This window comes from Podarcis vaucheri (genome assembly GCF_965113315.1).
Source record: "Podarcis vaucheri genome assembly, chromosome: 3".
Lineage (NCBI taxonomy): Eukaryota > Metazoa > Chordata > Lepidosauria > Squamata > Lacertidae > Podarcis > Podarcis vaucheri.
The window spans coordinates 60,531,552-60,544,050 of record NC_138761.1 but is presented as its reverse complement, the minus strand read 5'-3'; the positions used below and the strand labels follow the sequence as shown (position 1 = coordinate 60,544,050).

The following is a 12,499-nucleotide window of genomic DNA, read 5'->3' as shown; positions in this document are numbered from 1 at the left end:
CTATAATGTTCTATAATATTTTATAGTTTTGCCTAAGCATTATATTTTTATTGTATATGAATAGTCTTTATCAATATTATTGTTAAGTGTCTTAAAAGTTATTTAGAATGGAAAGTACAGTGTAAAAACACTTTAAAGAAGAAAGAAAGGTGACTATTAGTTATCCTTTGTGCTTTGTTCTGCTATAAAACCCCTAGGCAGGCCAGTAAACAGGCATCGTGTTAGTTCTTTTCCAGAGAGACTCATATTATCTGCTCATGAAGCCCCTGCGTTGGCATTCCAGTCTTTGCTGGGGCTTTGCATGGGGGCATCTGTGAAGATCACAGTCTCTGCGTGGGTTATTGATTCTCATAGTTGCTAATGGGTGGTGCTGGACTATGGCCTGAGAGACCAGGGTTTGAATCCCCACTCAGCCATGAAGCTCACTGGGTGATCTTAGGCCAGTCACCATCTCTTAGCCTAATCTACCTCCCAGGCTTGTTGAGAGGATGAAATGGGGAGGAGGAGAACCATGCACACCACCTTGAGCTCCTCGGAAGATAAAGGTGTTATATAAATTTAATTAATTAATTAATTAATTAAATTAAAATACGTGGAAAGGTTATAGACAAGATATGAGTGGCGAGCCATTTGCAAAGGTTGCCTTGAACACAGAATGATGATTTATCTTGAAATGAACATTTATCTAAAACAGAGGCATGAATTTTGGTTCACGGTTTTCTGCACTACCCATTGCTTGAGACAAGGACCACTGGGTGTTGTGTGACCATGTATGGTAGTATTCACACGTGCATTGTCTTTCTTTGGCAGAGAAGCAAGATCAAAAAGATGTCGGAAAGAAGAGAAGCAAAGATGGTGAGAGGGATAAATTTAGGCCAGGGCCTCATTCTGGACGCGTGTCTTCTGACTTTCAAAATTCTCTCCAGCTGTTTCTTGATGGTAAATTATAATTGTTCCTAGATGTATGTAACAACTGATCTCAACAGCGAATATTTTATTGACTTCTGCTCATAATTAAGGATTGTAGGCTTTTCCTCAGCTAAATGAGACTGCAAAATATCACACCAGCTTGCATGAAACAGAAATTAATGTCAAAGGCAGGCAGAAAGTACTTCATAGTTGGTTTCAGCCTCAGGGAAAGTGTATATTGCCCCACATTCCCATCTTCTTTTAGGTGGTCTGAAGAAGTTAACCTCTTCAGGTAAACTGCAATCCTGAACACGTTGCTAAGATTTTGGGTTTGTTGTGGGAAAAGCAGGAAGGTACATGGAACAATTCGCTTGGAGGTTGCTAGTTCCTTCCATGGTTTGGCTAGCTCTTTTTCTGCTCTAAGCACAAGAGGTCACGTAGGGGCAGATCAGTCTCTAGAAAAAAAGTGAATAAAATGTATGCCGTTTAAGTGTAAAGCCCTAACTGATAATGAAACCACTGTTCTGAAGTTGCTCCATTCATCTGTGCCTGGAAGGTTACTTAACTTGAACAAAATTTGTGAAATCAAGTTTCATTTCTTGCCTTTATAGCAACACAGCACCTAACAAGGTCTATAATAGTTATGATAATATTGAGCTATTATCTGTGGCAGCATTTCAGGGGGGTTTTGTTACTGTTTTGGAGTTTTTTTATCTTGTATTTTTATCTTGTGAACTGCCCTGAAATCTTTTGATGGGTGGTATATAAATCTAATTAATAATAATATGCAATGGGTTCTTTTTAATAGGTTCTGCAACACCACTGCAACCACAGATGGTGGTATATGCTTGCTATATGCCTCTTTATGTGTCTGAAAGAAAGATATTTGTCTTAGGGAAAATGGTAAGGATTTGTTTATTTTGCCTTCAAAATATGAACTAATAATCGAATAAAAACAGCAAATATATCAACAAAGAACACAAAACATATTTGTGAAAAGGGCTGTTTGTAGACCAATTTTCTGCCTCCGTCCAGCTCAGGTTTGGGGTTGGTTGGTTTTATACCTTAAGTGCTTTGACTTGTTAAAAAGAAATGTATGTTTCATAAACATTCCTTTTATGAAACTTGGTACAGCAATGTGCAGTTAATTGGAATCCTGGCATGTATACTATTCTTACCATTAACAGGGATATCTTCCCAATGTTACTGGAGACTTTCCATATAGGTCTAGCCAAGAAAAAGTTGTCCATCATAACGAAGGATAATCTAGAAATAGACAGGGCTGTAATTATGCTAGTGACTGGCCAAGCTTGCCAACAGTCTTTGAGAGAAATTACAGCTCAATTACAGTACAATATTTTATTTCCACTCCAAACCTGAGTCTTATTGTTTTTACAGGACTGTGCAGTTGTTCCTATATTCCTCTATATTCCCCTTCTAGCTCCTTGATACTCTATCTTGCCAATGGTAGGATTGGAGCGCTCAGATGGAGTTTAGGGCTACTGATGGCCCCACATACAGAGGCAGTGCGGTGCTCTCTGTCCTAGAACAATTATGATAGTCAGAAATTACATAATTGTGCCAAAATTACTTTCCTCTTGGTATTTTTATGTGTAACACAACCTCCATTGTGCATTTTATTCCTCTTTCTTTTGCAGGCTGATTCATCTGAGCAGTTGCGGCAATATGGTCTTTCCCACATATACAGTCACCCTGCACTGCTAACCAGAACAAGGTCCGGTCCCCTGGTAGCCCCTCCCAAACCACCACCTATTCCTCGTTGGAAACTTATCCGCCAGAAAAAAGAAACAATTGTGACTGATGAACCCCAAGGTTTGTCTTTCCAGGCTTTGTGGTATATTTTAAACTAACAATAAGCCAAAATGTAATACTTGTCTCTTGATTTCACCCACACTGCCATTTAGAGGATCAAAAGGATTGATATATGAAAATTCAGATGCTTTTTACTTTACCTAGTAAGTATTATTCTGTGCTTGAAATGAATACTGAAAGTAGTACTGTTGTGTAGTTTTTGTTGTGTTTCCCTTGTCTTGACCATGTTTGAGACATAGGGATATATTGTGACTTCTGAAAGCAATCTGACCCACAGCAATACACATACATACACAAAATATAGTATAGGACACTTCTCTGGTTTTGCACAGAAACTTGCAATGTGGAAAGTGTTATCATATTGATGGGAGGAATGTTGACTTTTTCTTTGTTTGGGCCAGACTAATGAGAAAAGAGAGTGGCAGAGAAGAATATTACTATCATATTATCCCTCCCTCGAGCTCCTAATAGTCAACATCTGTCTTTGAAGCTTTACAGCTGTGGCAGAACCAGCTGGGGGACTCTAGGCATCTGAGCCTCTTTTCCTGCCCGCAGGGCAAGACTGCTGCTGGTGGGCTGACCCCAAAAGGGTGACATGAAAGGGGATCACCCAGTTTGGGTCATTGTTTTGGTACTGTCATGAAGGTGAGGCTGATGTTCTGTACAACATTAAGAATATTTTTTTTCTTGTTAAATCTGTGCTGTTAACATTTTAACATAAATCTGCTAACCATGTTTGTCTGTGTGCACATTTCACCTTTCTCAATGAAAGGGAGTCTAATTGTATAGAACCTGCAGATAATATACTATTCCCTCGATTCAGGTTGTTATTTTTCAATGAGAGTCGTTTTTTGTGGAGGGTTTCTTAAACTATGAAGAACTCCTGCTTTTGTTCTGTACCTTCCAGAACCTGTCATTAAAAAGCCAGAACAATTCATTGAACTTGCTAGCCCGTTTCTGAGCTATAGACTTTCTCCAATACCAATACCAAGAGACACGTAAGTATATGAACCAGTGGGCTTCAGTGAATTATATTTGGAAACCTACAATCAAGCGTTACATAAAATTTAATAAATAATGATATTTTGTGCAATAAAGGTTAATTTAACAACAATTTAACACTACAAAGTATTAAAGGGGTGTGTTTATCAATAGAGGAAGAAAGGGAGGAAAGGAGGGGAAATGTGCCACAAGTGATTTGTATTCATAGAAGTTCATGGTAATGCTGTAATTTTAAAAAACCTGAACTTCAGAAAATCCCATTAGACATATATAACTTCCTATATGTCCAAAAGACAATGTGTTGGAATCAGACTTGCATTCATGTTAGAGGAAGGAGAGGCACTTTTCTCAGATTCTTTTCCACCCCCCGAAAAACTGAACCAGAGGATTTGGAGATTCCCTAGAGCAGCATGAGAGGCAGCATGCATGTGCGAGGGGGGAGGGCAACATAAGGAATTGGAGATGATGATGATGATTTCATTTCTAATGTGTATTTCCCCGAAGGTCCCAGGGCAGGTTGCAAAAAAATTAAATACAACATTAAAAACAGATTTAAAAACAAAAAAGACAATCACAAAAAAATAACTACCAGAAATGATGGCTTACAATTTATGCTTCAAAAATGCAATGGGTGGTAATCAACACGATGCCCTTGTTTTCTCCCAGGAAGTGGTTTCAGCCAGGAGACAAGGTTCTTGCCCAAGTGGTAGCATATGCTAGACCAGGCTTCCTCAAACCCGGCCCTCCGGATGTTTTGAGACTACAATTCCCATCATCCCTGACCACTGGTTCTGCTAGCTAGGGATCTTGGGAGTTGTAGGCCAAAAACATCTGGAGGGCCGAGTTTGAGGAAGCCTGTGCTAGACCCAAATTCCAGGGACTCATTGTCACATATTATTAGCTCCCATTCAGGAAGCCAGGCCCAGTAAGGCACAGCCAGACGAAGGAAAATGTAGGCCTAGCTCAGTCATCCCCAAACTTGGCCCTCCAGATGTTTTGGGACTACAGTTCCCATCACCCTGACCACTGGTCCTGTTAGCTAGGGATGATAGGAGTTATCCCAAAGCATCTGGATGAGGCAAACCGGCAAGGTTGTTAGATAAGTAGCACCCTGGATAGCTCCTAGTAGCACCTAGGTTGGCAGTGAGACAAGGAAAGCTTGAATGTAGCTCCAATAAACAATGAACCCAGACTAAGCCTAAAACAGGCCTCCCACTTCCTTGGAACAGCTAGCCCAGCCTCTGGTGAGCAGAGCCTCTGCTCTTAAAAAAAGTCTACCTTCTTTTATAGAACAGGTACCAGGGAAGTAATAGTGCCACTGTATTCTGCTCTGGTCAGACCTCACCTGGAGTACTGTGTCCAGTTCTGGGCACCACAGTTCAAGAAGGACACTGACAAACTGGAACGTGTCCAGAGGAGAGCAACCAAAATGGTCAAAGGCCTGGAAACGATGCCTTATGAGGAACGGCTAAGGGAGCTGGGCATGTTTAGCCTGGAGAAGAGGAGGTTAAGGGGTGATATAGCCATGTTCAAATATATAAAAGGATGTCACATAGAGGAGGGAGAAAGGTTGTTTTCTGCTGCTCCAGAGAAGCGAACACGGAGCAATAGATCCAAACTACAAGAAAGAAGATTCCACCTAAACATTAGGAAGAACTTCCTGACAGTAAGAGCTGTTCGCCAGTGGAATTTGCTGCCAAGGAGTGTGGTGGAGTCTCCTACTTTGGAGGTCTTTAAGCAGAGGCTTGACAACCATATGTCAGGAGTGCTCTGATGGTGTTTCCTGCTTGGCAGGGGGTTGGACTCGATGGCCCTTGTGGTCTCTTCCAACTCTATGATTCTATGATTAGAAGCTTCATTAGTAAATCTCACCTCCTCAAAGTGCAAGGAAGTGTTTTTGATTTCTGAACTTAAATTAATTTTCCTTGGATATTCCCTATTTTCCAGTAGGACTTCTTTTTATGGTAACTGCTAATGGAGTAGAGTTACTCGGCTGGACATTTTAATATATACATTTTATTTAGAGATGAATGTTAATTTATCTGTGTTTTATTTAGCCATTTCCCACCTTCTACATTCAAAAAAGGATCTCTTCCAGCATCCAGTCTTCCTGCTGTCACTGAAAATGATGAAAGCGTAATTGACTCTTCAGGAGATTCAAATTTAACAAGTACAGAAGAAATTTCTCAGGTGAAGATTTTACCCTGCATGGGTTGTTCTCCATTCATGCTAAAAATTGTGTACACTACTTCCTGTATGATCAGTTTTTTGAAAAAGAAAAATGTTGCTGAGCTTTTTCTCTTTGCATTTGAAGAAATCAGAAGACTGTGATTCATCTGAAGTTTGTAGTAAAAAAGTGATGTTCACAAATCATTCTAGATCAGTCCTGCACAACTTGCCAAGCAAGCACAACTCAGCCTACCAGCCACGCATGTATAACCTGTTGGGGTTTGCAATTGGCCCTGTTTTTTTGCAGTCCCAGGTTGGCAGCAAAAACAAGATGCTTATCAAGCACAAAATGCTGCTGGGCAGGTTGTATAAACCTCTGTCCCATTCACCAGTGTCTCATAAGTCCCATGAGAGGCTTTAAGGGCCTGTGTGGATGAGTTGGGAAATTCAGCTTCCACCATCCGTCTTCTGGGGACTATACAGTCAAACCTTGGAAGCCGAACTCCTTGGCGCTCACATATTTTGGCTCTCAAACACTGCAAACCCGGAAGTGAGTGTTCCGGTTTATTTGGAAGCCGAACGTCCGGCACGGCTTCCGATTGGCTGCAAGAAGCTCCTACGGCATGCCTTACAGAAGCTGCACCTTGGTTGCCGAATGTTTTGATAGCTAAATGGGCTTCCAGAATAGATTCCGGTTGTCTTCCAAGCTATGATTGTACTCTGGATTCCAGATTCTATCATTTTATAACCTTTATTGAGCATACTGTAACGTGGAGGACACAATTTGTAAAAATACAGAAATATTCCCTTAAATTGGACTACCAGTACTATATTGATCTGAGAGCAGAACAGTTGTCCTAGAATGGAATTGGTGGGCATGATCCTAAATCTGCCACCATGCATAGAGGCAATTTGGTAGTAGAGGGCTGAGCATACTTCTGATTTAAGAGTTGTCCCTAGGGACGAGAACAGAGTTGTTTTAAGCATTCAGTTATTGCCTCACATCCTGCAGTGAAGCCAACACTAGCACACATGTGTGCACATGCACACACAGTCTTGTGGAAATGAGTGTGTAGTGAGGTTTGCCAGACTGTGGACGTTTGCTACAGATAACTAGCTTTCTATGACACTTCTAATTTATGACACATTTAATTTATTTTGCTTTTTGCTATTTTGTCAGTATTGTTCTAAACAAACTTTTCCCCACTCTGCAGGAATCTACTTTAGCTGCACCACATACTATGGAAGGATCCACCAAAGGTAACTAATATGATTGTGAATAATGAATTCTCTACTGAATAGGAAAATATTCATTCATTCATTCATTCAGTTATTTAGCTATAAATGAAGTAAAAATTCTATAAATAGCTAGTTCCAAGGTGTCTTACAATGCAAAATTATAGGGGGAGAACAGCAATGAAAACTTGCCAGAGAAATAAGCAGTTGGTAAAAAGGAATTTCTAATATTGCATCACATTAAACTAGTATTTCCCTCCAATAATTTTGGACTATAGGTGACATAATCTCTGACCATTGACTTTGCTTATGGGGGGTGATAGGATTGTAGTCCAATACATTTAAAGAGCCTCAGTTTGGGGGAAACTATGCTAAACCATGGATGGTTTGGTTTACATGTGAACCAATCCTATATCACACTCCCAAATGCTAAAGCTCTGTGTTCTCTGAAGCCCTCTTAATAATACCTAGTCTCTTTTAATGCTTTGTGAACTTTGTCAAAACATGCACAAAGTACATGAGTACTTCTCTCTCTCAAAAGAGCATTCCTTCCAGTAGCACCTTAAAGACCAACTAAGTTAGTTCTTGGTATGAGCTTTCGTGTGCATGCACACTTCTTCAGATACACGAAAGCTCATACCAAGAACTAACTTAGTTGGTCTTTAAGGTGCTACTGGAAGGAATTTTTTTATTTTGACTATGGCAGACCAACACGGCTACCTACCTGTAACTCAAAAGAGCATGTGTGTTAATATTTCACATTGTGTTATCATATAACTGCAGAAACATCACATAGCAGTAACCTACCATAAGTAGGGATGGATGGTTGTTTATTTCTGTTCTGTGTCACCTTTTCTTATGTTCACTTATAATAACATTTATTGCATCTCCACATTAATCTGTATTGGGGGGGGGTGTATTAAATAGGCCTTTTCTGTCAAAATCTGCATTTCTTAACTTGCTTTCTCTCAAAATACACATTTAAAAATGTATTTCAATACTTTGAGCCAAAACCTGCAACAAACACTAGTGAATTGCAAAAGTCTGTTAACTAAATTCAGGTTGTCATATTGATCCGGGAAATGTTGTTCAGCTCCCTTCTTATCAGAGTTAGCACAGACTGGCTTCTTGGAGCACAATGCTTCCAGAACTTCAGTTGGGCTTGTCTCTTAAAAACAGATTATTTTAAAATATGGTGTATAAGATAGTTTCAAGGATGTGCATTGACAACCCTGTATTCGGCAACTTCTTTACTAGAGATTAGGTAAAACAGAGAAGCATTCGTTGCCGGCACGCTTCAGGGCTAACCTAGAGAGCCCTCTAGAGGTGAAGCATAACCATTATGTTTTCATTTATTCAGTTTTTTGTGTGAATTGGGTTTAAAGGGTTCACAGCTTCACAACCTTCATTTCAATTCACAGTCTTCAAATAATTTATTTCTTCTTTTTGAAGATGTATGAAATCTTCAGTATGCAAGCAATATGTTGGTTTGGGGGTCCTCTTTCAAGGGGTTATGGACAAATCCTCCTTGATTCAGTCATTATTTTGCAGCTGTCTTGGTATATATTCAAAAAAATGCTTCTCTGCTTTTGAGAATTCCCTTCTGATGTATTGATAGTTCATCTGTGCTTATGTTGCTAGACAAACATGCCCTTCCGAACCTAGTACCTTTCAGATGTTTTGTACAGTGTTGCTGGCTGGGACTGATTGGAGTTGTATTCCAAAATATCGGAAGGGCACCAGGTTAAATAAGGCTGCCTTACTGTGCTGCTTTCTGGGAGTTAGAAATTCAATCTCTCTCCTTTCTTTACCTTTTTAAGAGAAGAAAGAATAGTTCAGTCCATTTATCTTCAAAGCATTTGCCTTTGTAGTGCATGCAGCTTCACAGCAATCAGTGAAGATTTAGGCTGTTACGGGTATACATATACAGTATTGCTAAGTTGCTTTATGATAAATTACTAGGATAATTTTGTCCTGTTTATGTTTCTCAACTTTACCAGTAGAATATAGTCTTTCATTTCTGAGTGTAAACTTAAGGACATCTTTTTTTTCTCCCTTATCTGTGCAGAGGAATCGACTGAAAAAATAAGTAGTGAAGCAGCTCCAATGCCAGAATCAACAGAACCTGCTAATAACCAGTTAGGAAATAAATCTCAGGAAGAGATTGAATCAGAAAAGAGCCCTATCTCCAAGGAAATATGGATGGACTATGAAGATTTCTGTGTTAGTTTTCAGTAAGGCATGCTTTTATTATTGTTACAGAGGCTATATCTTCTTTTGTGGACTTTTCCAAATTATCCTTCAAATTTGCGTAGGTGACTCATGGCTGCTACACAAAAGGCATTCTCAGTCCCTGTGGTGCATACTAGAAATTCAGCAGATTTTCTTATAAATCTGCCATCTGATGATTCCTAGCAATTTTCTGTATTTTCTTTAAGACAATGGATGGTGTCCGGTGGTGGCCACCACTAGGAGAATGGACTTCTACTGGTGTGACAGAACTTCCCCTTCCTTTCCTTCCCTCTGCAGTCCCCTGCAGACATTCAAAAGCTGTTCTTGATGGTTCAGGGACCCCCCTGGAGTAGATTTGGGGAGCATATGATGGCAGAGAAAACGGGGAAGTCCCATTGTGCAAGCAAAAGTCCGCTCATGCAACAATGGATGTTGCCCAGTAAGAGATTTCTGTGATGTCTGATAACCTTCTTTAATAAATGTAACATCAATTTTCCAGAATAATTGTCTTCAAAAGCAGTTGCCAAACTCCTAGCATCCCCTCTCCATTGTTCCTTAGAAAACAAGCTGCACATACCCAATTGCTACACCCATAAGGTCACAGATGTCATTTCAGCCCATAGGTCTGTAGGCCTGTCTGGTTGGTTACAAAAACACCTTTGCAAGCTCCATTTTACTTCCTCCACACAGAGCTCTTGGTCCCTTGCAGTTCTTGCCATTCTGCCTCTTGCTGCCCCATTCCTGAAACCAGGTTCTTTGAACATGCTTTCACATTGGTTTTTGGTTCTATGTCTCCTGGACATAAGAATGACTCACTGGACACATTCTTCCTTCATACATAAATGACTTGAAATGCCAAATATTATTTTATTTATGAAAACACAGTTATGGTGAAATGAAAAAAATGTACAAGTAAAAAGGTCCTTTCACATAACTTTTTAGCATTTAGGAAAATCTTAAGCACGTGGTTATATTTTTTACATCAGATTTGATGCTCATAAACATCCTAAATTCAACCTGAACATGATAAAGGTGTAATGGAAGAGTTCTATCTTGGCTTCAACCACAACTACCTGTGCAATCCTATGCACATCAATTAAAAAACAAGTCTCATTCAATTCCATGGGGCTTACTCTCAGCAATGGAGTACAGGATTGTAGCCTAAATGAACAATGGAAACTTAGAATTAATTACTACTTGCAGTTCAGAATGGTGACAGATTATTCACATTTTCAATTTCAGAAGCTGTCAAGTAATTTGGAAGTTAACTTCTATTGCTAGATGATAATAACATACTGAGTAACTGTTCAATTAATCCTGATGGTTTGTTTCAGTTGTCTTATAATTCAGTAAAATGTGATGCACAGTGTGAGGGAGAGGTTTCTGTATAATTAATGCTAAAATAATAATGTTTGCTTTCCTTAGGAATTTGTATGTTTTCCACAAGCCAAATACCTATAGCTACACCTATCAGAAGTCAGATTTTAGAGTAAGTGCACTGACTACATGATTTATTCATCTCTTTGTAAACTATAACGGCATTGTGAATCCCAGTTTTGTATCCATTCTGTAAACATTTGCATTCGCCAGTAAAATGTTACTGTCTACAAAAACCTAGCAGAGAAATAATTGATACAAATCCTAAAATATAAATGACAGACATTAAAAACAATGTTATCATGATACTTTGGGATCAGAGATACTGCAGAATTTCAGTTTGACAGGGAAACTAGTTCCCTTAGCCTCATTTTGTATAAACACAAGTTTAGATAATTGTATTTTTTAATTTTTCCTGTGCCATCAATTCACTCAGAATACTTTGAAACCTCTTTGTAGTTTGTATAGTATAGTAGGCTAACACATGAGCTGGACAACAACACGAGAGATATGATGAACTTTTAACTAAGATCATTGGTTAATTAAAAGGGATACTGTGCACAAAGGAATACTAATAGTTACATCGGGGTCTTAAAGGTACTTGATAAGTGACTTTTACCTCAGGCCAAATCCCTAAACCTCCACCCCAGTCAAATGCAGCCACAACCCAGTCCAGTTACTTGAGTCAATCTGCCTCTGACCAACCAAATTCCTCTAGTTGCTTAGACAGTTTAGCCAGCTTAAAAAACCTGCTTGTGCAACCTTCCTCTGTTAAGACTTTTACATAGTGCAGCCTCTTAGACCTACTCAGTCACCAGCTCCCTTCTCCTGGTTTTCACCAGATGGAGTATTAAAAACACACTGGGTATTAATATTTGGGACTCAACTTTCCCTTCCAATTTCCCTGTCTTTCCCCAACTCCTTAACTGACCATTTTTCAACTCCTTTCCTGACTATTGACACCTCCACTCTAGAATTTCTGTACAATCAGAGTCTTCTATCACCCAGTCCAATCAGAATGAATTTACATGATTTAGGCCCCGCCTAATACCTTTTCAAAGTGATCACCTCTCTTCCCTCTCTGAGCATGTCACCAAGCAACTACTATTATAGAGGCTTTCAACATAATAACTTTATTATTTATTTATTTATTTATTTATTTATACATACATACCCCGCCCATCTGGCTGAGTTTCCCCAGATGCTACTGTCTGGTTTTCTGTGATCTCCCTCCCCCCACCCCATGCCACAGCCTACCCCATTTAACTGGGTCCCCTGATTCTCATTATAAACTTTCTGGGAGTTGGAAGCTGCCAGAGGAATGGGGGTAGGAATATCAACTTATCCCAGTCCACTGATGTGGAATTTTCTGTGGATCCAAAACATTTTGGAATACAGTGAAATAAAGTTATTAGGCATTCAGCCAGTTCAAGTACCCCTTGTACCCTAAGGCCTAGAAGAAATTGAGGAGAAGTTCGTTTGTTCTACATTTTTAAAGCAAGTTGCACATTCTGGACCAATACATGGGAAAGAATTCAGTGTTGTACTAAGGTGATTGCTCCAGCAGGACAAGCATTTCAGCCTGCCAGATGGAATGATCCCTTTCTCCTCTCACTCATACTGTTCTGGGATTCTCCTGACCCCCTCAGGGCCAATTTTGGGGGGCAAATGGAGAGGAGACTTGTGTTGTGTTTAAGTATTTTGTGCTAATTAAGTAAAATATAGTTGCAGAAGTCCTGAA

General features: G+C 39.5%; 1 protein-coding gene across 2 annotated transcripts in view; it reads left to right on the top strand.

Moving 5' to 3' along the window:
- Nucleotides 1–12,499, top strand: part of ADGB (androglobin) — a 67,440-nt gene that overhangs the window by 20,035 nt on the left and 34,906 nt on the right. For both annotated transcript variants that reach the window (XM_082215197.1, XM_082215196.1), the window contains exons 9-16: nt 811–939; nt 1,718–1,812; nt 2,568–2,742; nt 3,650–3,740; nt 5,802–5,934; nt 7,128–7,173; nt 9,218–9,383; nt 10,807–10,870. In XM_082215197.1, coding sequence (XP_082071323.1) covers nt 811–939; nt 1,718–1,812; nt 2,568–2,742; nt 3,650–3,740; nt 5,802–5,934; nt 7,128–7,173; nt 9,218–9,383; nt 10,807–10,870 — 899 coding nt within the window. The remainder of the gene's footprint in view (nt 1–810; nt 940–1,717; nt 1,813–2,567; nt 2,743–3,649; nt 3,741–5,801; nt 5,935–7,127; nt 7,174–9,217; nt 9,384–10,806; nt 10,871–12,499) is intronic.